The 24,028-nt window shown below is 44.2% G+C and overlaps 1 protein-coding gene and 1 long non-coding RNA gene across 5 annotated transcripts; both read left to right on the forward strand.

Moving 5' to 3' along the window:
• The first annotated feature begins 6,005 nt into the window (after positions 1 to 6,005).
• On the forward strand, positions 6,006 to 19,542 carry LOC110521261 (E3 ubiquitin/ISG15 ligase TRIM25). 4 transcript variants are annotated; one of them, XM_036969438.2, is made up of 6 exons: positions 6,006 to 6,736; positions 7,785 to 7,880; positions 17,036 to 17,269; positions 17,455 to 17,614; positions 17,733 to 17,792; positions 18,029 to 19,542. In XM_036969438.2, the coding sequence occupies exons 1-6, from the start codon at positions 6,140 to 6,142 to the stop codon at positions 18,550 to 18,552; spliced, it is 1,671 nt and encodes a 556-aa protein (XP_036825333.1). In that variant the 5' UTR covers positions 6,006 to 6,139; the 3' UTR covers positions 18,553 to 19,542. The 4 variants fall into 4 exon arrangements, with proteins under 4 accessions (XP_036825333.1, XP_090087216.1, XP_090087215.1 ...); XM_090231088.1 differs by having other exon boundaries at positions 6,062 to 6,736; positions 7,788 to 7,880; XM_090231090.1 differs by lacking the exons at positions 17,036 to 17,269; positions 17,455 to 17,614; positions 17,733 to 17,792; positions 18,029 to 19,542 and adding an exon at positions 9,039 to 12,251 and having other exon boundaries at positions 6,059 to 6,736; positions 7,788 to 7,880.
• Positions 19,543 to 20,175: 633 nt separating this feature from the next.
• LOC149983696 (uncharacterized) lies at positions 20,176 to 22,394 on the forward strand. The gene is made up of 2 exons (XR_016495093.1): positions 20,176 to 20,349; positions 20,478 to 22,394. It is a non-coding gene; the product is annotated as an uncharacterized LOC149983696 (long non-coding RNA).
• The last annotated feature ends 1,634 nt before the right edge of the window (positions 22,395 to 24,028 follow it).

The raw sequence follows: 24,028 nt of genomic DNA on the forward strand, positions 1-24,028 counted from the left end.
TATGTTTGGAGAAAAAAGGGGAGGCTTGCAAGCCGAAGAACACCATCCCAACCGTAATGCACGAGGGTGGCAGCTTTATGTTGTGGGGGTGCTTTGCTGCAGGAGGGACTGGTGCACTGCACAAAATAGATGGCATCATGAAGTAGGAAAATTATGTGGATAGATTGAGGCAACATCTCAAGACATCAGTGAGAAAGTTAAAGCTTGGACACAAATGGGTTTTCCAAATGGACAATGTAGCAGATTAATCAGAATTAGTTGGTTAACATAGATAATTAAGATGTATTATCTGCATAATATGCTTATGTGATATACTTGTTATTAGAATGTATCTCTTTGGACTTTGGTGTTGGCAATTGCACTTCTTCCCTCAGCTGGGGCTCAGTCACTTGGGGCCCAGAGAGGGGAGAGGTCAGACTTGTGTTTTACATGTCTCTGGTGCTATGCAGAATGTCAGAAAGGGAAGAGGACAGGATGGAACATTGTCTTCATATGTGAATGTGTCTTTACCTATTCATAATCCATGTGAAGGGATGGCGTGATTAATGGGGAACCAATTACTTGTCTCCACAATGTCTGTGCGCCAGTCACTCCCTCCTTTGGCATTGGAGGGAGGTGTATTGCAGTGTATGGAACCATTGTATGTCCTCTCTGATGTTGCACTTATCCTGGGATAGTATATGACCTAGAGACTCACTCCCCCCAGTGAGCTTGTCCAGGAGTGAGGTCAAGAAGGGGTTTTACTTGAGATGTGAGTATCTAGAGTTGACAATTGAATTATGCCATTGGATGAGCCAATGTTCCAGTTCTATACCATACCAGGAAGAGACGGTTCCAGTTTGGAGTAGGAGGACCAGACACTGGTCTTTAAAATGAAAACTGTTGACACAGCAGTAACTGTCTGCTATGTATCATAGATATATTTCATACAAATCTTAACATTGAGACCATTCTATGTATCTGTTGCTCGTCATGCAGGTTGAGAGGGGTGTATCTTGGCTATAAAAGATCTTTGTACTTTTGTGTTGTCATTCTCAACGGTTCATTAGAAATAGGGAATCGTTGAAAGTCAATGCTATTGCAAAGCTCTTATTATTAAAGTAGTTTAAGTTGAAGTCTGACTGGTGTGTGAAGTTTGTTTCTCCTCATTTGGAAATACAGAAATTAACCACCAAAACAATGACCCCAAGCACACTTCCAAAGTTGTGGCAAAATGGCTTAAGGACAACAAAGTCAAGGTATTGGAGTGGTCATCACAAAGCCCTGACCTCAATCCTATAGAAAAATTGTGGGCAGAACTGAAAAAGCGTGTGCGAGCAAGGAGGCCTACAAACCTGACTCAGGTACACCAGCTCTGTCAGGAGGAATGGGACAAAATTCACCCAACTTATTGTGGGAAGCCTGTGGAAGGCTACCCAAAACATTTGACCCAAGTTAAACAATTTAAAGGCAATTCTACCAAATACTAATTGAGTGTATGTAAACTTCTGACCCACTGGAAATGTTATGAAATAAATAATTATCTTTCATTCTCTTCATCACTCCTCCTCAGACGAAGAGGAGGAAATCCGTTACAATACTGAACCTTTAAATGTGACTCACGACCTGGATTCGGTCTTATGTAGCAAAATTTGAAATTGTTTTTATTTTTAATTTTTACATTGGATGAAAGTAGAGACTCAGAGCTACAAATGGTAGATACACTTGTAAACTCACTTTTGAGAAAAGGCCCTTTCAATGTTTTGTTACCCTCTATAGATTTCTCCTTTGTTTACAGTCTACTGGATTGTTGCCCCATCAAATACTTACAGGAAGGCCGATGAAGATGGACAACGTGCCTGTGAAGCAGGCCCAGCTTACATTGACGGTTGTGGATGACCAGATGGTAAAGTACATGATATAACTTCTTAACAAAACTCTGAAGTCTATCTATACACAGGTGAGAGCCGCCCGAGCCAAAGAGAGGACAGTTGCAGAAGATCTCCCTTGGTGACCGGATCATGGTGTAGGATTTGAGACAAAAGCACTGGCACCAACCTCGGTGGAGGGGACCATACCAGGTGCTGCTGACCAACCCACTGCAGTCAGGATGGCTGAGAGAGAGAGAGATACCTGGATCCACGTGTCCCACTGTAGAAGAGTACCAACCCCAGAAGAGGAAGATGGCCCCGCTACTGCGTAACACTGTTTTAGTTTATGTCTGTCTGTGTGTCTTTGCGGCAGTGACTCTCAGCTTCCCTATTGGTAAGGTGCCAGAAGGACACACTCTACAGACCAATGTTGATAAATTGAGAAAGACTGAGCCAGAGACCCTAGTGACAGAAGAAGGTCCCGAGCCAAAGGGACCAACGCAAGTTGTGGGAGCTAATCTAATGCCACGAATTGCATTTGCTGTTTCTGGGCAAAACTCAAGCCAATAATTACATGAGCTAATGTAAATAACTGCATTAGCTAATGCCAATAACTACATTTACTACATCTGGACTTACCAATTTTAGGTGAACATAGGGGCAGGATGGTAGCACAATGACCAATACGTGAAACATATGTATACAATAAATGTATATTTTTTTGTATTACATAAAGGGTCCTGCCACCACTATAATCTAACTCGAAGCAGATGTGGGATTTAACAAGCAAGAACTGGGACTAAAATATCATGGTGGGGAAAGGAAGAGGGGAGTTGTTCATTTGCGTACAGGGAGCCTATATGTGTTATGTAAAGATACAATATTATAAAGGCAGAGCTCTGTGATAAGAAAGTTGGTTGTTCCATGGAATAGCACGGGTTTGTTGCTTTGTTGCTTTGTTTCTCCCCCATCAAGGGAGAAACAGCCTGTACTCTACAGCCTGTACTCTACTCTGGACCAAGACGGTTTGTTCGGGGCTTGGGGATCACAGATAGCCCATATTCCAGTCTGTGCTAGCAAAACAGTCCTGTAGCTTAGCATGTGCTATGTAGACAGCTACGACAAATACAGATGAAATCTCTTTAGGTAGATAGTGTGGTCTACAGCTTCAGGTAACGGTGTATCAAATGGAAGGGCAAGTCTCACCACTGAGAGGAAAACATCACTGGTCCACCTCTGCATCAGGTCAGCTATGTTGATCAGTACTGTCCCAGGAATGCTGGGAGCAACCAGCATTAACCCCATTACTGCTATAACACACATACACCATGTTAATAGAATGAAATGGATCCAGGTTCCATTTATTCTACAATAGATTTCACCCCAGGTCACTTGGTAAGTGTGTTAATATCTCCAAAGTGGTCTGAAATCAAAATGACTGCAGGCTTAAATCCCAAACGAATGGGGGGAAATGGCTCCATCTAAAAATATGGTATTTAGAGGTAAGGAGAAAGACATGTTGACAAACTTTACTATTGAGGTGAACAAAATTCTATTGACTTACATACAGAGCATTCAGAAAGTATTCAGACCCCTTCCCTTTTCCACATTTTGTTACATTACAGCCTTATTCTATTATGGATGTAATAAATAAATAAATCTACACACAATACCCCGTAATGACAAAGCAAAAAAAATGTTTTTGAAAAAACTGAAATATCCCATTGTGGGACCTTATATAGACAGGTGTGTTCCTTTCCAAATCATATCCAATCAATTGAATTTACCAAAGGTTGACTCCAATCAAGTTATAGAAACATCTCAAGGGTGATCAATGGAAACAGGAGCTCAATTTCGAGTCTCATAGCAAAGGGTCTGAAAATAAGGTATTTCTGTTTTTTATTTTCATAAATTTGCTAAACATTCTAAAAACCTGTTTTTGCTTTGTCATTACGGGGTATTGTGTGTAGATTGATGAGGGGAAATTGAATCCATTTTAGAATAAGGCTGTAATGTAACAACATGTGGAACAAGTCAAAGGAGCTGAATACTTTTAGAATGCTCTGTAGTCCAGTAAAAATGTACTTAACAAGTCACATAATAAGTTACATGGACTCACTCTGTAAACAATAATATAATTAGAGACAAAGTCTTTCCTGCCAGGTGACGTAGCCAGGAAAACTCCTGGCCCTAATAGAAGCTGCAGAGGATTCAGTGGTGTCTTGTTTACCTGAAGGACACCCGCTTGGTTCTAGAAGACGAGAGGATTCAGTGCTGTCTTAAACTTTGCATCTGCACTGTTCTTCAAGTAAATGTTTAATTGTTAAATTATTTAATTTTTGTTAAAAGTAGTCATTGTGCATAGAGTTGTACTTTTTTTTTTTTAACACAACCACCGCAGAGAAGTTGGCTGCATCGACAGACAGACAGACAGACAGACAGACAGACAGACAGACAGACAGACAGACAGACAGACAGACAGACAGACAGACAGATAGATAGATAGATAGATAGATAGATAGATAGATAGATAGATAGATAGATAGATAGATAGATAGATAGATAGATAGATAGATAGATAGATAGATAGATAGATAGATTACTATGACTGGATGAAGGGATGCAGTGTTGAATGATTCCTTTAGGTCTCCTGGTCTCTTGGGATTTAAACTGTGAATACAGAGAGATAGTCCTAAACATTCAATCAATGTACCCAACAAGCACTCATCATTAAGACTATACTGAGTGGAGACTATGGATATAATATATTATCTTACAATATAATAGCATATAATATAATGACTAGAATAGAATAAGGGTTTTGACAAGAAAGCACAGCCAGATGTTTTGACTTGACAGTGTGTCTCTATACCTCTCAGTCTCTGAAGACACCCAGCCATGGTTAGGATTATTAGAGAAGCTTTTCCTGCTGAAAGACAGTTTCATTTAATCTGGTATCAGAAATAATGTATTGTACATGTTCATAACCCCGTCCACCTATAAGATGTGGGGGATCTGTGTGACTAAGAAGAGACACAAAGAACTCTGATTGTAAAATGTCTTCTCTTTTTAGTCCTAGATATGTCTAGGGTTACTGCTGAATGTAGTACCTCTAACCCTGATCCTAGACCTGTCAGTAATAACCACACTATAATGTAAAGTGTTCCATTCTAGGGTTACTGCTGAATGTAGTACCTCTAACCCTGACCCTAGACCTGTCAGTAATAACCACACTGTAATGTAAAGTGTTCCATTCTAGGGTTACTGCTGAATGTAGTACCTCTAACCCTGATCCTAGACCTGTCAGTAATAACCACACTGTAATGTAAAGTGTTCCATTCTAGGGTTACTGCTGAATGTAGTACCTCTAACCCTGACCCTAGACCTGTCAGTAATAACCACACTGTAATGTAAAGTGTTCCATTCTAGGGTTACTGCTGAATGTAGTACCTCTAACCCTGACCCTAGACCTGTCAGTAATAACCACACTGTAATGTAAAGTGTTCCATTCTAGGGTTACTGCTGAATGTAGTACCTCTAACCCTGACCCTAGACCTAACAGTAATAACCACAATGTAATGTAAAGTGTTCCATTCTAGAGTTACTGCTGAATGTAGTACCTCTAACCCTGACCCTAGACCTGTCAGTAATAACCACACTGTAATGTAAAGTGTTCCATTCTAGAGTTACTGCTGAATGTAGTACCTCTAACCCTGACCCTAGACCTGTCAGTAATAACCACACTGTAATGTAAAGTGTTCCATTCTAGAGTTACTGCTGAATGTAGTACCTCTAACCCTGACCCTAGGACTAACAGTAATAACCACACTGTAATGTAAAGTATTACCTCATTCTCAATGATCAGTCAATACATACAGTATTCATTTCAACTACAGTACATTGTATCAATATCAAGTCCCCCTTCCCTCATTACAACCACTTATTAATTATTATAGACACTTAGAATCAGTGTTATAACATATAAGTGTATTATAAGGCATTATAAAGGTCATTATAATTTGTACTTCATATAAACCTTTATATATTCTATATATTCTATATATATTATATATTCTAACAACTCACATTAGTTAGATTTATTCTATATTAAGGACCCTAACCTAGGAACAAAAATCTTTGTCTCCTCAAAGTTGCGTGCAGTTCCCTCCCTCCAACCCCACACCTCTGTCAGAACCAGGAAGTCCCTCCTTCTCCCACAAACTCTCTTCTGAGGAAACAAAACTGAGTCTCTGTGTCGTCTGTATGTGTGAGAGTGAACAACCGTCCAAATGGCTCAGCAGGGAGTTCTGCTGGACCATGACCAGTTCGGTTGTTCTGTCTGTCTGGATCTACTGAAGGAGCCGGTCACTACTGCCTGTGGACACAGTTACTGTAGGAGCTGTATTGAGGACTGCTGGGATCAGGATGTTCTGAAAGGGGTCTATAGCTGTCCTCAGTGCAGAGAGACCTTCACTCCAAGGCCTAATCTGAGGAAAAATAACATGTTGGCTGAGATGGTGGAGAAACTGAAGAAGACAGGACTCCAGGCTGCTCCCCCTCCTGCTCTGTGCTATGCTGTACCTGGAGATGTGGCGTGTGATTTCTGCATTGGGACCAGAAAGCAGAAAGCCCTCATGTCCTGTCTGGCGTGTCTGGCCTCTTACTGTGAGACTCACCTCCAACCTCACTATGAATCTCCTGCTTTCAAGAAGCACAAGCTGGTCAAAGCCACCGCACAACTACAGGAGAAGATCTGCTCTCATCATGACAAACTGCTGGAGGTTTACTGTCGTACCGATCAGCAGTGTATCTGTTATCTGTGTACAATGGATGAACATAAAGGCCATGATACTGTGTCAGCTGCAGCAGAGAGGACTGAGAAACAGGTAAGACCATGTTGGTGGCTGTCTGTTAAACAAAGAATTAAAGATACAGTAGGAACTAAGTCTGATTGAATATGAGATCATTCAAATGAAATCGAGTCACAAATATGAACACAAACCTTGATTATAAAGATATGTTAACCAAGATTCTCCAAATGTATCACCATTTTCTAAAGTCAAACACCGTTGTCATTCATTATCAATCACTGTTATCATTTGTTATCAAACACCATTATCATTTGTTATAAAACACCCAATCAGCTCCCCTGATTTGTGTTCTGTTAAAACTATAATCATTCCCATAACAACTTAATGATATATTTTCACAGACACTTCCTCAACATTTTAATCTCTATTGTTAGCAACTGAGGTTATTCTTCAATAACACAGACCCCAAATCAAATCAGGGGGAGAAAATAGACGTATTTGAGGAGGACAAATCCTAGGTGCTATGCTGAAAAGTAGACATTCAGTCTTCCCTGTCCTCCAGTTTTTCACCACAGAACAAAGGACAGGATGCCACTTATAACCCTCCACCCTAGCCTGGGGTTGGCCAATCAGAAGTCCTTGCTGCAGGACAAGTATCCCACTCCAGAGTCAATGTACAGACCAATGAAAATGTAGCACACGTAGCACACGTAGCTCTGAGTTCATGACTGACATTCCACAGATCCTAACAGATGTTGAACTGAAACCCAACTCCTATTTACAATTCCCTATTAACTATTAGGGGTGGTAGGGTACCCTAGTGGTTAGAGTGTTGGACTAGCAACTGAAAGGCTGCAAGTTCAAATCCCCCGAGCTGACACGGTACAAATCTGTTGTTCTGCCCCTGAACAAGGCTGTCATTGAAAATAAGAATTTGTTCTTATTAACAGACTTGCCTAGTAAAATAAAATTAGTACTCTAGTTTTTCATCCTCTGCGGTGTGTATTTATTTATCTTCAAAATATTATTGTACCATCTTCAATGGGCCCCATGTCACATGATCATGTGTCACATGTCATATTGATCTACTGGACAAATAAAGCTTGATGGTGATTCTCCACAGAAGCAGCTGAGGATGAGTCAGCAGAAGATCCAGCAGAGATTCCAGGAGAGAGAGAAGGAGCTGAAGGAGCTCCAACAGGCTGTGGAGTCTTTCAAGGTGAGTATTGTTGACCAGAGTAGACACACCATTTCACTTCTCTCAGTCTGAGAGAGGAGAGGGGCCCCTCTCCAATCCAACTGTTGGGAACAGGCTGTCTGGACCCCCTTCAGAACACAGAGTGCTTAATGATGTAACCAACGGGATATGAACCCAGGTCTACTGCGGGAGAGACCAACATCTTGACTGTTACACCAAATTGACAGTCCCCATTGTGCTGACACTGATTTTGAAGTCGCAAGCGAGCCTACCTCATCACGTAACCATGACTGACTCATGCCCCCTATACATTAACATGGAGAGCTCTCTCTCTCTCTCTCTCTCTCTCTCTCTCTCTCTCTCAATTAAATTAAATTCAAATGGCATTATTGGCATGGAAATATATGTTTACATTGCCAAAGCAGGTGGAATAAATACTAAACAAACGTGAAATAAACCATCAGAAATTAACAGGAAACTTTCCACTCACAAAAGTTAAAAAAATAATAGAGACATTTCAAATGTTATAATTCAAGTGCAAACAGAGTGAGCCGTGCGCCAAATCAAATAAAATGTTATTTGTCACATACACATGGTTAGCAGATGTTAATGCGAGTGTAGCGAAATGCTTGTGCTTCTAGTTCCGACAATGCAGTAATAACCAACGAGTAATCTAACTAACAATTCCAAAACTACTACCTTATACACACAAGTGTAAAGGGATAAAGAATATGTACATAAAGATATATGAATGAGTGATGGTACAGAGCGGCATAGGCAAGATGCAGTAGATGGTATCGAGTACAGTATATACATATGAGATGTATGTAAACAAAGTGGCATAGTTTAAAGTGGCTAGTGATACATGTATTACATAAAGATGCAGTAGATGATATAGAGTACAGTATATACGTATGTAACAGTATATGTTTTAAACCGTCCCCTCGCCCATACCCGGGCGCGAACCAGGGACCTTCTGCACACATCAACAACTGACACCTACGAAGCGTCGTTACCCATCGCTCCACAAAAGCCGCGGCCCTTGCAGAGCAAGGGGAACTACTACTTCAAGGTCTCAGAGCAAGTGACGTCACTGATTGAAACGCTATTTAGTGCCCACTAAGCTAGCCGTTTCACATCCGTTACACTCCCCTTTTGACCTTCTTTCTTTTTCCGCAGCAACCAGTAATCCGGGTCAACAGCATCAATGTAACAGTACAAGTTTAAACTGACCCTCGCCCATACCCGGGCACGAACCAGGGACCTTCTGCACACATCAACAACTGACTCCTACGAAGCGTCGTTACCCATCGCTCCACAAAAGCCGCGGCCCTTGCAGAGCAAGGGGAACTACTACTTCAAGGTCTCAGAGCAAGTGACGTCACTGATTGAAACGCTATTTAGCGCCCACGCTAACTAAGCTAGCCGTTTCACATCCGTTACACGTATACATATGAGATGAATAATGTAGGGTATGTAAACATTATATTAAGTAGCATTGTTTAAAGTGGCTAGTGATATATTTTACATCAATTCCCATCAATTCCCATTATTAAAGTGGCTGGAGTTGAGTCAGTGTGTTGGCAGCAGCCACTCAATGTTAGTGGTGGCTGTTTAACAGTCTGATGGCCTTGAGATAGAAGTTGTTTTTCAGTCTCTCGGTCCCAGCTTTGATGCACCTGTACTGACCTCGCCTTCTGGATGATAGCGGGGTGAACAGGCAGTGGCTCAGGTGGTTGTTGTCCTTGATGATCTTTATGGCCTTCCTGTGACATCGGGTGGTGTAGGTGTCCTGGAGGGCAGGTAGTTTGCCCCCGGTGATGTGTTGTGCAGACCTCACTAGCCTCTGAAGAGCCTTGCGGTTGTGGGCGGAGCAGTTGCCGTACCAGGCGGTGATACAGCCCGACAGGATGCTCTCGATTGTGCATCTGTAGAAGTTTGTGAGTGCTTTTGGGTGACAAGCCGAATTTCTTCAGCCTCCTGAGGTTGAAGAGGCGCTGCTGCGCCTTCTTCACAATGCTGTCTGTGTGGGTGGACCAATTCAGTTTGTCTGTGATGTGTACGCCGAGGAACTTAAAACTTGCTACCCTCTCCACTACTGTTCCGTCAATGTGGATAGGGGGGTGTTCCCTCTGCTGTTTCCTGAAGTCCACAATAATCTCCTTTGTTTTGTTGACGTTGAGTGTGAGGTTATTTTCCTGACACCCCACTCCGAGGGCCCTCACTTCCTCCCTGTAGGCCGTCTCATCGTTGTTGGTAATCAAGCCTACCACTGTTGTGTCGTCCGCAAACTTGATGATTGAGTTGAAGGCGTGCAATGGCCACGCAGTCGTGGGTGAACAGGGAGTACAGGAGAGGGCTCAGAACGCACCCTTGTGGGGCCCCAGTGTTGAGGATCAGCGGGGTGGAGATGTTGTTACCTACCCTCACCACCTGGGGGCGGCCCGTCAGGAAGTCCAGTACCCAGTTGCACAGGGCGGGGTCGAGACCCAGGGTCTCGAGCTTGATGACGAGTTTGGAGGGTACTATGGTGTTAAATGCTAAGCTGTAGTCGATGAACAGCATTCTCACATAGGTATTCCTCTTGTCCAGATGGGTTAGGGCAGTGTGCAGTGTGGTTGAGATTGCATCGTCTGTGGACCTATTTGGGCGGTAAGCAAATTGGAGTGGGTCTAGGGTGTCAGGTAGGGTGGAGGTGATATGGTCCTTGACTAGTCTCTCAAAGCACTTCATGATGATGGAAGTGCCAGACTGAGCTTTGGAGGCTGAATGGCAGCTCTGGCGGATCCTGGCTGACTGGCTGCTCTGGTGGCTCCTGGCTGACTGGCGGCTCTGGCGGCTCCTGGCTGACTGGAGGCTCTTGGCTGACTGGCGGCTCTGGCGGCTCCTGGCTGACTGGCGGCTCCTGGCTGACTGGCGGCTCCTGGCTGACTGGCGGCTCTGGCGGCTCCTTGCAGACTGGCGGCTCTGGCGGCTCCTTGCAGACTGGCGGCTCTGGCGGCTCCTTGCAGACTGGTGGCTCTGGCGGCTCCTTGCAAACTGGCGGCTCTGGTGGCTCCTTGCAGACTGGCAGCTCTGGCGGGTCCTTGCAGACTGGCGGCTCTGGCAGCTTCTTGCAGACTGGTAGCCCTGGTGGCTCCTTGCAGACTGGCGGCCCTGGCGGCTCCTTGCAGACTGGCGGCTCTGGCGGCTCAGGACAGACAGGAGACTCTGGCGGCGCTGGGCAGGAAGAAGGCTCTGGCAGCACTGGACAGACGAGGCGCACTGTAGGCCTGGTGCGTGGTGCCGGCACTGGTGGTACTGGGCCGAGGACACGCACCTCAGGGCGAGTATGAGGAGGAGGAACAGGGTGTCGGGGGCTGCCACCGGAGGGCTGGTGCGTGGAGATGGCACCGGATAGACCGGCCCGAGAAGGCGTACTGGAGGTCTCGAGCACCGAGCCTGCCCCACCTTACCTGGTTGAATGCTCCCCGTAGCCTGACCAGTACGGCGAGGTGGAATAGGCTGCACTGGGCTGTGCAGGCGAACCGGGGACACCATGCGTAAGGCTGGTGCCATGTACGCCGGCCCGAGGAGATGCACTGGAGACCAGATGCGTAAAGCCGGCTTTATGGCACCTGGCTGGAAGCTCAACCTAGCCCGGCCGATACGAGGAGCTGGGATGTACCGCACCGGGCTAAGCACGCGTACTGGGGACACCGTGCGCTCCACCGCATAACACGGTGCCTGACCAATATGACACCCTCTCTCACTCCGGTATGCACAGGGAGCTGGCACAAGTCTCCTACCTGCCTTAGCCACACTCTCCGTGTGCCCCCAATACATTTTTGGTGGCTGCCTCTCTCTCGGGCTTCCTACCGCGCCGCCGTGCTGACTCCATTCACCGGTATCCCTCCTCACACTGCTCCAGAGAATCCCAGGCGGGCTCCAGCACTCTCCTTGGTCAGCCGCCCACCTGTCTATCTCCTCCCAAGTAGTGACCTCGTCCAGATCTCACTCCCAAGACCATAAGTCCTGATTACGCTGCTCCTGCTGCCTGTCACCACGCTGCTTGGTCCTGTTGTGGTGGGTGATTCTGTAACGGCAGATTTCTTCCTCTTCCTTTGAAGAGGTGTAGCAAGGATCGGACCAAGATGCGGCGTGGTAAGTGTCCATGTTTTAATAAGAAAAACTCAACATGAACACAAATACAAAACAATAAACGTGAACTAACCGAAAACAGTCCCGTGTGGCACAAACACTGACACTGAAACAATCACCCACAAAATACCCAAAGAACATGACTGCCTAAATATGGTTCCCAATCAGAGACAACGATAAACACCTGCTTCTAATTGACAACCAATCTAGGCAACCATAGACTTACATAAACACCTAGAAAGGAAACAGCCCCATAAACATACAAAACCCCTAGACAAGCCCAAACACATACATCACCTATGTCACACCGTGACCTAACCAACATAACAAGGAAAAAAAAGAACACTAAAGTCAGGGTGTGACAAATTATTTATTTACTAAATACCTAACTAATCACACAGAATTACACATACACATAATTAACTCATAACTTGATTACAAATACGTCATAAAGGAAAACGTCCCTAGCGGGCGGAACAGATATGAGAGCTTGTTACACAAAAGAAAAGGGGCTGGGTTTGAGTGAAAGAGCGGGAAGAATGAGGAATAAAGGGCGAAGCTGTGCTATCGTAAATACAGTATCAAATGCAATAAATATTTACTCTGAGCTGAAGTTCGGTAGGTTGGTGGTAGATGGAAGGCCGTGTTGCCCAACCGAGTCCTTTGAAGAATGTCTCTGCTGGTAAACTGTATACGTTGTAGTAACGTTGTTGTGTGATAGACGGGATACTCTTTCTGTTCCTTCCTAACCCTCATTTGCAGAGGCTGTTGCTAACTCAACGGCTAGGAGGTATCACTTCTGTAGTGAATAAAAGTTCAAAGTTCATACCATTCGCAACCAAAGCTCACGCTGATGTTGGCTTCGTTCTGTAGTTATTATCTGAACCATTCTGACATCGGACCGTCGTCCTCACATCATCGGAACATAAGGTTATATTGTTGTCAAGGGCTTATATATGAAGGGAGAGGAGGGCATGTTTGAAAAGTTTTATAGCCCATGTCCCTTCACAGGGGCGGGCCACTGATTGAGCAAGTTAATTTATGGAATAAGAGTTTATATGCAGTTTGACACCCGGTTTGAGGTGGATGTCTGCTTTACCTTTTTTAATTTTCAAATTTTTTTTCTTGCAGTCTTATTAAAACCTAATCTTACATTTTAGAAGCTAAAATCACATTTCATCCCATCACGAATAATTTCATGTTCAAACATTTAAATTGAACAATAATTCCATGTGAATCCGATAATTCTGATGTATAGACTTTCCACTGAAGAGTTTATGTCATCTTATCATTGATGAGAATGTCTCAGATGACAACCAAACTGACATCATATTCATTAAGTACCACCGCATATGTTCAATTGATCGGATTGCCAGAATATAGTTCATTTCCCTGCCTTCTGATGTTCCCAGAATCTCTATATTAACCAAGGGTTTTGCGAATGTAACCTCAGTAGGGTAGAGAGAGGAAAACAGGGGGAAGAGGAATTTATGACTGTCATAAACCTACCCCCCCAGGCCAACGTCATGACACTGCCTTGTTCAGAGGCAGAACAACAGATTTTTATCTTGTCAGCTCCGGGATTCGATCGAGCAACCTTTCGGTTACTGGCTCTAACCACCAGGCTACCTGCCATCCTTTCACAGATGACAAGTGTACGTTTACATGTGAGTCAGACATTCTGTCTAAATATGCCTACAAAAAAGTTGATTTTCAGATTTTTCAGCTAGTCGGTGTCACGAGTCCGACCGAGGGTGGCTCCCTTTCCCGGTTAGGTGGCGCTCGGCGGTCGTCGTCGCAGGCCTATTAGCTGCCACTGATTGTTTTTCCTCCCCCTCCTTGTATGTTTATTGCTAGCACCTGTTAGTGAGTCATTAGTTGGGCTTTATTAGACAGCCGGCCCGCCTGGTTCTTTGTGAGGGATTAATTATTGTGACCTTCGGTTCTGTAGTAGAGGAACGTGTTTGTTCCTGGTCGTGTATTCTGTTGTACTGTTTTCATCCACGTGTTTGGGGCATTTGGTTTTGGAACACCCAGTGTTGCGTGAGTGCATTAAAGAGCACAGTATTGCACTCTCTGTTTCCTGCGTCTGACTCCACACCCACGACACCCGGAGCGTTACAGTCGGCTCGGGGATTTGACCCAGCCACCTTTCGGTTACTGCCCAACACTCTTAACCACTAGATTACAAACCACTAAATGTTAAATACCAAAGGTCAAATGGTAGTAGATAAATGGTAAGCTGGTTAAATAAAAGACTGCTGTTATAACTTTCAGACTGCCATTGTTTTGGGGAAATAGGGACATGTCTGTCATCTTCTACAATTATCTCTAATAGGTGTATTAATTTGGTTAATAATAATTCATAATAATGGTTTGAAGTTCTACACCATTTTAATCAGGATAAACTATTATTTCTAATGATGTAAGTTTGGGCAGCGTACAATGTTGTTACCAATTGCTGGTAGGTAAAACGTAAAAAAATAAATAAAATACTCCTGGAACTCTTGAGGTCGTCCCATTGTTTCCTAAAGAAATATGGATTTGTCTGTTTATTTGACAAAATATTGCAATGTGCATATTTAGAGTGGTTTCAAGTTGGACACCATTTTAATCATGAAAATCTCTTCTTTCTAATGACATAAGGTTGAGCAGCGTCCTCTGCTGTCATCGATCGCTAGACCAGAAATAGTCAGTTGCCATTTCCTACTTCCTGGTAATGCAGACATAAACACACTTGGCACCAACAAGGTGCGGATGTTTACTTTCTACACCAGTTGTCATTTTTCAGTTTCATCCTAAGAACAGGTTTTAGTGGTAAAATAAAAAGGTTGACATTTGTTGGTGCCATTTAGGGGAAATGGAATTCTAAGGATCATCCCAGTCAGAAGAGGCTCTGTGAAGGTTTGTTTCAATTAATTTGCTATGGCCTCGCTAGTGTTCCAGCTCAGACAACATACTTGGGCCGTTTTGACCTAGTCAAATCAAATCAAATCAAATTTATAAAGCCCTTCTTACATCAGCAGATATCACAAAGTGCTGTACCGAAACCCAGCCTAAAACCCCAAACAGCAAGCAATGCAGGTGTAGAAGCACGGTGGCTAGGAAAAACTCCCTAGAAAGGCCAGAACCTAGGAATAATCCTAGGGAGGACCCAGGCTATGAGGCGTGGCCAGTCCTCTTCTAGCTGTGCCGGTTGGAGATTATAACAGAACATGGCCAAGATGTTCAAATGTTCATAGATGACCAGCAGGGTCAAATAGTAATAATCACAGTGGTTGTCGAGGGTGCAACAGGTCAGCACCTCAGGAGTAAATGTCAGTTGGCTTTTAATAGCCGATCATTCAGAGTATCTCTACCGCTCCTGCTGTCTCTAGAGAGTTGAAAACATCAGGTCTGGGACAGGTAGCACGTCCGGTGAACAGGTCAGGGTTCCATAGCCACAGTCAGAACAGTTGAAACTGGAGCAGCAGCACGGCCAGGTGGACTGGGGACAGCAAGGAGTCATCAGGCCAGGTAGTCCTGAGGCTCAGGTCCTCCGAGAGAGAGAAAGCAAGAAAGAATTAAAGAGAGCGTACTTAAATCCACACAGGACATCGGAGAAGACAGGAGAAATACTCCAGATATAACAGACTGACCCTAGCCCCCCGACACATATAATACTGCACCATAAATACTGGAGGCTGAGACAGGAGGGGTCGGGAGACACTGTGGCCCCGTCCGACAATACCCCCGGACAGGCCCAAACAGGCAGGATATAACCCCACCAACTTTGCCAAAGCACAGCCCCCATATCTTCAACCACCAACTTACCATCCTGAGACAAGGCAGAGTATAGCCCACAAAGATCTCCCCCACGGTACAACCCAAGGGGGGGCGCCAACCCAGACAGGAAGATCACGTCAGTGACTCAACCCACTCAAGTGACGCACCCCTCCTAGGGATGGCATGGAAGAGCACTAGTAAGCCAGTGACTCAGCCCCCGTAAAAGGGTTAGAGGCAGAGAATCCCAGTGGAGAGAGGGGAACCGGCCAGGCAGAGACAGCAAGGGCGGTTCGTTGCTCCAGTGCCTTTCCGTTCACCGTCACACTCCTGGGCCGGACTACACTCAATCATAGGACCTACTGAAGAGATGAGTCTTCAATAAAGACTTAAAAGTTGAGACCGAGTCTGCGTCTCTCACATGGGTAGGTAGACCATTCCATAAAAATGACTGGTTCTATTGCCCAGCCTACTAGGACTCAGAGAAGAGTAGAGCAGGGCCAAGTGGTGGTGTGCAGGCTACTGGAGGGGGGACCAGGAGGGAGGAGAGTAGAGCAGGACCAAGTGGTTGTGTGCAGGCTACTGGAGGGGGGACCAGGAGGGTGGAGAGTAGAGCAGGGCCAAGTGGTGGTGTGCAGGCTACTGGAGGGGGGACCAGGAGGGAGGAGAGTAGAGCAGGACCAAGTGGTTGTGTGCAGGCTACTGGAGGGTGGACCAGGAGGGAGGAGAGTAGAGCAGGACCAAGTGGTTGTGTGCAGGCTACTGGAGGGGGGACCAGGAGGGTGGAGAGTAGAGCAGGGCCAAGTGGTGGTGTGCAGGCTACTGGAGGGGGGACCAGGAGGGAGGAGAGTAGAGCAGGACCAAGTGGTGGTGTGCAGGCCGTGGAGAAAGCTGTGGTGAGGAGGGTTGCAGCTGGGTACATGAGCTGAGGCAGGTTGCTGTTGTAACAGAGACTCCAGTGGGTAAGGGCTTGGTGGGTTCATCACAGGAAATATTGCCTGTCATTGGGGAAGAGGCACAGATCAGGGGGGAAGTGCAGGGGGGACAGACTGGGGAGGAGGAGGACAGTATTGTGCCAATGGAGGAGGAAGATGGGGGGGGGGGGGTTGGGCGCCAAGTGGTGTTCTGTACCTGCCTGTCCAAGAGGGGGGACAAGGCCTGGTGGACCTGGAGAGCAGGGTGGCAGCGTTCTGACTCAAAGTGGTGCAGAGGCAACTGTACCTACTGTCTCTCTGTCTCTCTCTCTGTCTCTCTCTCTTTCTCTCTCTTAACAGCATTCTGCACAGGCAGCAGTGGAGGACAGTGATCAGATCTTTACTGAGATGATCTGCTCCTTTGAGAGAAGGCGTTCTGAGGTGAAGGAGCTGATCAGAGCCCAAGAGAAGGCTCAAGTGAGTCAAGCTGAAGGACTCCTGGAGCAACTGAAGCAGGAGATAGCTGAGCTGAGAAAGAGAAGCACTGAGTTGGAGCAGCTCTCACACACAGAAGATCACATCAATTTCCTCCAGGTAACTAAACTACCTTGTTACATGTGATATGAAATTAACTTAATGTGAAGCTATTCATCTCAGTCATTATGTTATCCTGTCTCCCCCGCCCTCGCTCTGTCTCCCCCGCGGTTGCTCTGTCTCCCCCCCCCCTCTCTCTGTCTGTCTCCCCCCCTCGCTCTCTCTCTCTGTCCCTCCCTCTCCAGAGTCATCAGTCTCTCTCCAGTATCAGTGTATCTTCAGACTTACCCAGCATTGTTGTCCATCCTCTTCAGTACTTTGGAGATGTGAGTAAGACTGTGTCTGAACTGAGAGAGAAACTAGAAGACTTCCTTAAAGGAGAATGGACCAAGATCTCGTCTACAGGTGTGTTGAAAATAATAAGAACATCAACTTTAGAATGTTCCCTACTAGTCATATACATGTGGAATATGGTATGATGATAACATTCCCTCTCTCTGTCAATATGTTTGTGTGTCTGTAGTGAATATAGTGGATGTTGTACTGCCTCCAGAGCCCAAGACCAGAGAACAGTTGTTACAACGTGAGTCTCTTTACTGTGAAGTCACTAACAGTCTCTTTTTACTGACACTCCTAACAATCCCTCTAGAAATATATAGCAATAGTAGATCTAATCAAAGACTGGGTATCTATCTGACTCCTCATATTTCTTTGATTTCATCTCTGTTGTGCTCTAATCAAAGACAGGGTAGATACAGTATCTGACTTAACTTATTGTTCTAACTCCCCTCATTGATCTCTGCTCTGCTCTTCTCCCAGATTCCTGTAAGCTCACACTGGACCCAAACACAGCATACACACACCTCTCTCTGTCTAAATGGAACAGAAAGGTGACCTATACACGCCAAATCCAACCATATCCTGACCATCCAGACAGATTCACCAACCACTACCAGGTTTTGTGTAGAGAGGGTCTGTCTGGACGCTGTTACTGGGAGGTGGAGTGGAGTGGTTATGTTATTACAGCAGTCTCCTATAAAGACATCAGCAGAACAGAGACAGGTAATATATTTGGACTCAATAACAAGTCCTGGAGTTTACAGTACCAGTGGTTTAGTGATGGTTATTGTTTCAGACACAATAATGTTGAGACTAAAATATCAGGCCCTCAGTCCTCCAGAGTAGGAGTGTACCTGGATCACAAGGCAGGTATTCTGTCCTTCTACAGTGTCTCTGACACAATGACCCTCCTCCACAGAGTCCAGACCACATTCACTCAGCCCCTCTATCCTGGGTTTTGGCTACGTAGTTGTAAAAATACTGCTGAGCTGGTTAAACTGTAGTAGGGTCCACATAGATACTAGTCATGCTGGTGTAGTCTATAGCTGAGCTGGTTAAACTGTAGTAGGGTCCACATAGATACTAGTCATGCTGTTGTAGTCTATAGCTGAGCTGGTTAAACTGTAGTAGGGTCCACATAGATACTAGTCATGCTGGTGTAATCTATAGCTGAGCTGGTTGAACTGTAGTAGGGTCCACATAGATACTAGTCATGCTGGTGTAGCCTATAGTTGAGCTGGTTAAACTGTAGTAGGGTCCACATAGATACTAGTCATGCTGGTGTAGTCTATAGCTGAGATGGTTAAACTGTAATAGGGTCCACATAGATACTAGTCATGTTGGTGGTGATGGGCCCCAGATGTGATGGTCTGTTTTTCTGTACAATAATTTGTCTGACTGTATAGTTGAATTAATGTAATATACTTATTCTTATCAAATACAATGTTTTAATCTTGTACATTTCCATGAATCATGATGTATGGTGTTGATGTATATTGGTTGTCATTCAGAACCATTGATATGTTTTCTCAGTTTTCTCAATCTATGTAATTCTCCTCAGTGGCATTGAACAGGTAGTATCACTAACTAACTAAACTATATGGAACAGAAAGTATCACTAACTAACTAACTAAACTATCTGGGACGGACATAGATTAATCCTAGAAGTATGTTCAGTGGAGATTCTCAATGTAGATGTCCAGGAAACCTGCCCGAAATTTGGCATCTTTCATCCTCCCAAACTGCTCAGTCAAGCAAAATTAAATCTGTCCAGCAGGTGGTGCTATTGACCAAACAATAAAATCAGCAGATATCTTGACTTGCCACTCAGTTTATCAGTAATGTTCAGAATAGTACTTTAATATCATTGGAGATTGATGGTCTTTTTAATCCACTATCCAGAGTCAGGAACAGATGAAGTTGGGTCTGCTACTGTTCAGTGATTAAATATGACTTATGGTGATGGGAAATAAAAAATACAACATTAAACTTCATCTAGTAATAGTTTTCCTTTGTTATTTATTCCAAGGTGTGTTTTTAACTTGTAAATGGATTGTGTGGAGGTGAGCTAGTGGTGTGGCTGATAGAATAGAATGAAAAGGGAGGATGGGAGGGGAAATGGGCAGATATATCAGCCCATGCCAACACCAACCCAATGCTTTTACATTTGTGAGGAGTAGTGAAGGAATCCTACTCTTCAGGAGGAAGGAGAGATTATCGGGACGTCCCCATGGAGTGATGATAGAGGGATGTGAAAGAGGAGAGAGGTAATGGTTGGACTCCCCCATGGAGTGATGATAGAGGGATGTGAAAGAGGAGAGAGGTAATGGTTGGACTCCCCCATGGAGTGATGATAGAGGGATGTGAAAGAGGAGAGAGGTAATGGTTGTACTCCCTCATGGAGTGATGATAGAGGGATGTGAAAGAGGAGAGAGGTAATGGTTGTACTGGACTTATTTATTCTCTCATTACTTACTTATTCTGTTTCAATAACATAATTGTATAACACAAACTAACTACATTCGAGGATTTATTATTGTATTAAAGTAAACTTGTATTAAAATTCACCACAAAATGTACAGTTCATTCCATAGTTTAACATGGGAAATTGTCCCTCCCTCCTATAGAGTCATGGAAGTGTTGGATGAGATAGGATCCTGCCTTCACTGGGGGATGTTTGTTGGATCCGTCACAACAGGTTATGAGGACCTCATCCTCAAGCTGCAGTGCGCTCCAGTTTCCAACAGGGGGCAGTAGAACCCTATGGACCTGAAAGGGAAAGTGAGGAGTAAAAATCAAAGGTGAGACCTGAGTCATATTCACTAGGCATCAAACTAAAGAAAATGAACTGAAACAGGGAGAGACTAACTGAACTTGTCCAATAAAAAAAGTTTGTTTTCATTTTCTTTTTGAAAATGTTTTGTTACAGCCCTAATTAATACGACCCTGGCAGAGTAATACGACCCTGGCCAATAAAAGGAAAGATTAAGATGGGCAAAAGAACACAGACACTAACATAGGAACTCTGCCTAGAAGGAAGGCCAGCATCCCGGAGTCACCTCTTCACTGTTAATGTTGAGACTGGACAGAGGAACTCTGCCTAGAAGGCCAGCATCCCGGAGTCACCTCTTCACTGTTGACATTGGGACTGGTGTTTTGCGGGTACTATTTAATGAAGCTGCCAGTTGAGGACCATTGAGGCGTCTGTTTCTTAAACTAGACACACTCTTATACTTGTCCTCTTGCTCAGTTGTGCACCGGGGCCTCCCACTCCTCTTTCTATTCTGGTTAGAGACAGTTTGCTCTGTTCTGTGTAGGGAGTAGGACAAGACCTTCAGTTTCTTGACAATTTCTCTATAAGTTTCTTGACTATACTACACTGTATTGAACTGAACTATACTCTAATGTACTGAACGATACGCTACTGTACTGAACTATACTGAACATAACTTAACTACTCTACTGAACTGAACTATACTCTACTGTACTGTATTGAACTGAACTATACTCTACTGTACTGTATTGCACTAAACTATACTCTACTGTGCTGAACTATACTATATGATACTACACTGAGCTGAACTATTCTCTACTGTACTGCACTATACTATTCTGTACTGAACTGAAATATACTCCACTGAACTATACTCTACTGTGCTGAACTATACTCCACTGTGCTGAACTGAACTATACTGAACTATACTCTGCTGTGCTGAACTATACACTACTGTACTGTATTGCACTAAACTATACTCTACTGTACTGAACTATACTTTAATGTGCTGAACTATACTATACTACACTGAGCTGAACTATTCTCTACTGTACTGAACTATACTATTCTGTACTGAACTGAACTATACTCCACTGTACTGAATTATACTATTCTGTACTGAACTGAACTATACTCTACTGTACTGTACTGTAATGAACTATACTCTACTGTACTGTGCTGAACTATACTCTACTGAACTGAGCTCAACTGAACTAAACTCTACTTTTCTTTCTGTGCCGTTAACTTGTGAAACATAGACATCTATGATTAGTTCAGATTTGGTCCAGATGTTTGTGTTGATCTTAGTTTGCAGGGGTATTTGGACTTTTTCCAATAGATATTTTCTAAAAACCCATTTCCCATCTGACTGACAAGAAATCAAAGCCTTTGCTTATTCAACATTTTTCAGATGGAGAATGGTTAAATGTATATATGCCTTCATTTCTTAAATATAGACTACTCTACTGAACTGAACTATACTGTACTGTACTGTATTGAACTGAACTATACTCTACTGTACTGAACTATACTTTAATGTGCTAAACTATACTATACTATACTACACTGAGCTGAACTATTCTCTACTGTACTGAACTATACTATTCTGTACTGAACTGAACTATACTCTACTGAACTATACTCTACTGTGCTGAACTATACTATAGTTTACTGTACTGAACTGGACTATACTCTACTGTGCTGAACTATACTATAGTTTGCTGTACTGAACTGGACTATACTCCACTGTACTGAACTATACTCCACTGTACTGAACTGAACTATACTCTACTGTGCTGAACCATACTATAGTTTACTGTACTGAACTGAACTATACTCCACTGTACTGAACTATACTCCACTGTACTGAACTGAACTATACTCCACTGTACTGAACTATACTCCACTGTGCTGAACTATACTCCACTGTACTGAACTATACTCTACTCTACTGTGCTGAACTGAACTATACTGAACTGTACTCTGCTGTGCTGAACTATACTATACTCTACTGAACTTTTCAAATGTATATATATATGCCTTAATTTCTTAAATATAGACTCTTGGCTTTCATTTGACCCCCAATTTGGCTTGCTTCTATGACCTTCACATGTTGGTGCTCATGGGTCCATTTACATGGAAATTACCTTCACATGTTGGTGCTCATGGGTCACGTGGAAATGACCATAGGCTACCGGTCTACTTTACTTTCATGCATGCTTGGCTATTGAATGAGCGATAGATAAATGGTAGTCTAATTTCAGTTGTGCAGTGGGAATAAACCAGTTATGTCAGAACATCTGATAGTGATTTAGATATAATACAAGTCAAGGAAACATATGAGGCTGCATGTTGCTATGCCGTCTCCTTACTAACGGAAAAGACATCTCTTTTAGCATTACATTTTAAAAAAATTATTAGCTTACCATTATTATAATTCCTGCTTGTCAAACGCCAACATTTCACCCAAAATAACAAGATTTGCTTGTAATACAATTCTTGAACCGCTAGAAGTTGTGTTCTGAGCTGTGTGTGGAGATATACACACTTTCCCATTAAGTTCAGACTTCATAAATACAGTGCCTTGCGAAAGTATTCGGCCCCCTTGAACTTTGCGACCTTTTGCCACATTTCAGGCTTCAAACATAAAGATATAAAACTGTATTTTTTTGTGAAGAATCAACAACAAGTGGGACACAATCATGAAGTGGAACGACATTTATTGGATATTTCAAACTTTTTTAACATATCAAAAACTGAAAAATTGGGCGTGCAAAATTTCATAAATGAGGCCCTAGGGGTCATCAACTAGATTCAGGTTGCTACAGTATCAAACACAAACCTTTGATATATGAGGCCCTAGGTCAGGGGTCATCAACTAGCTGAGGGATGTTTTTTTTTTATTGAGCGGATAGTCAGGTGGCGAAACACAATTATAAATAATTTGTAGACTGCAAATTGACCACAAGAAACAACAATTATGTGTTAGAATTTTTTGGAACAGATTTCTAAAATGAAAATGACTTGGAGCTGATTTGCTGGTGTTTTTAGTCTCGTGTCCAACAATAAAAAACAAAAGGCCGACACCGGCCTAGAGGACGACCTGGAGGTCGAGGTGCAGGGTGATCCGGACGGAACTCCCGCAGCATTGAAAGGTCCAACACGTCCTCCACCGGAACCCAGCATCTCTCCTCCGGAAAGTACCTCTCCTAGTCCACGAGGTACTGAAGGCCACTTGCCCAACGAATGGAGAACACCGGAGCCCCCTCTGGACAGAGGGCAGAGGGACCTCCCGCACCTCAGACTCCTGGAGCAGGTATAGCCACCACCGGCCTAAGGAGAGACACATGGAACGAGGGGTTAATACAGTAATCGGGGGGAAGCTGTAACCTATAACAAACCTCGTTCACTCTCCTCAGGACTTTAAATGGCTACACACACCGCGGGCCCAGCTTCCGGCAGGGCAGGCGGAGGGGAAGGTTTCGGGTCGAGAGCCAGACCCGGTCCCCCGGGGCCTCACTGCAGTGACGGTCTGCGCTGGTTTTCTGGCGCAGCACGGCCCGCTGGAGGTGTACATTGGCGGCTTCCCATGTCTCCTCCGCGCGCCTGAACCAGTCGTCCACCACAGGAGCCTCGGTCTGACTCTGATGCCAAGGCGCCAGAACCGGCTGGTACCCCAGTACGCACTGGAAGGGGGAGAGGTTATT

This window comes from Oncorhynchus mykiss, chromosome 4 (assembly GCF_057628025.1).
Source record: "Oncorhynchus mykiss isolate SJ-2025 chromosome 4, ASM5762802v1, whole genome shotgun sequence".
In the NCBI taxonomy this organism is placed as follows: Eukaryota; Metazoa; Chordata; class Actinopteri; order Salmoniformes; family Salmonidae; genus Oncorhynchus; species Oncorhynchus mykiss.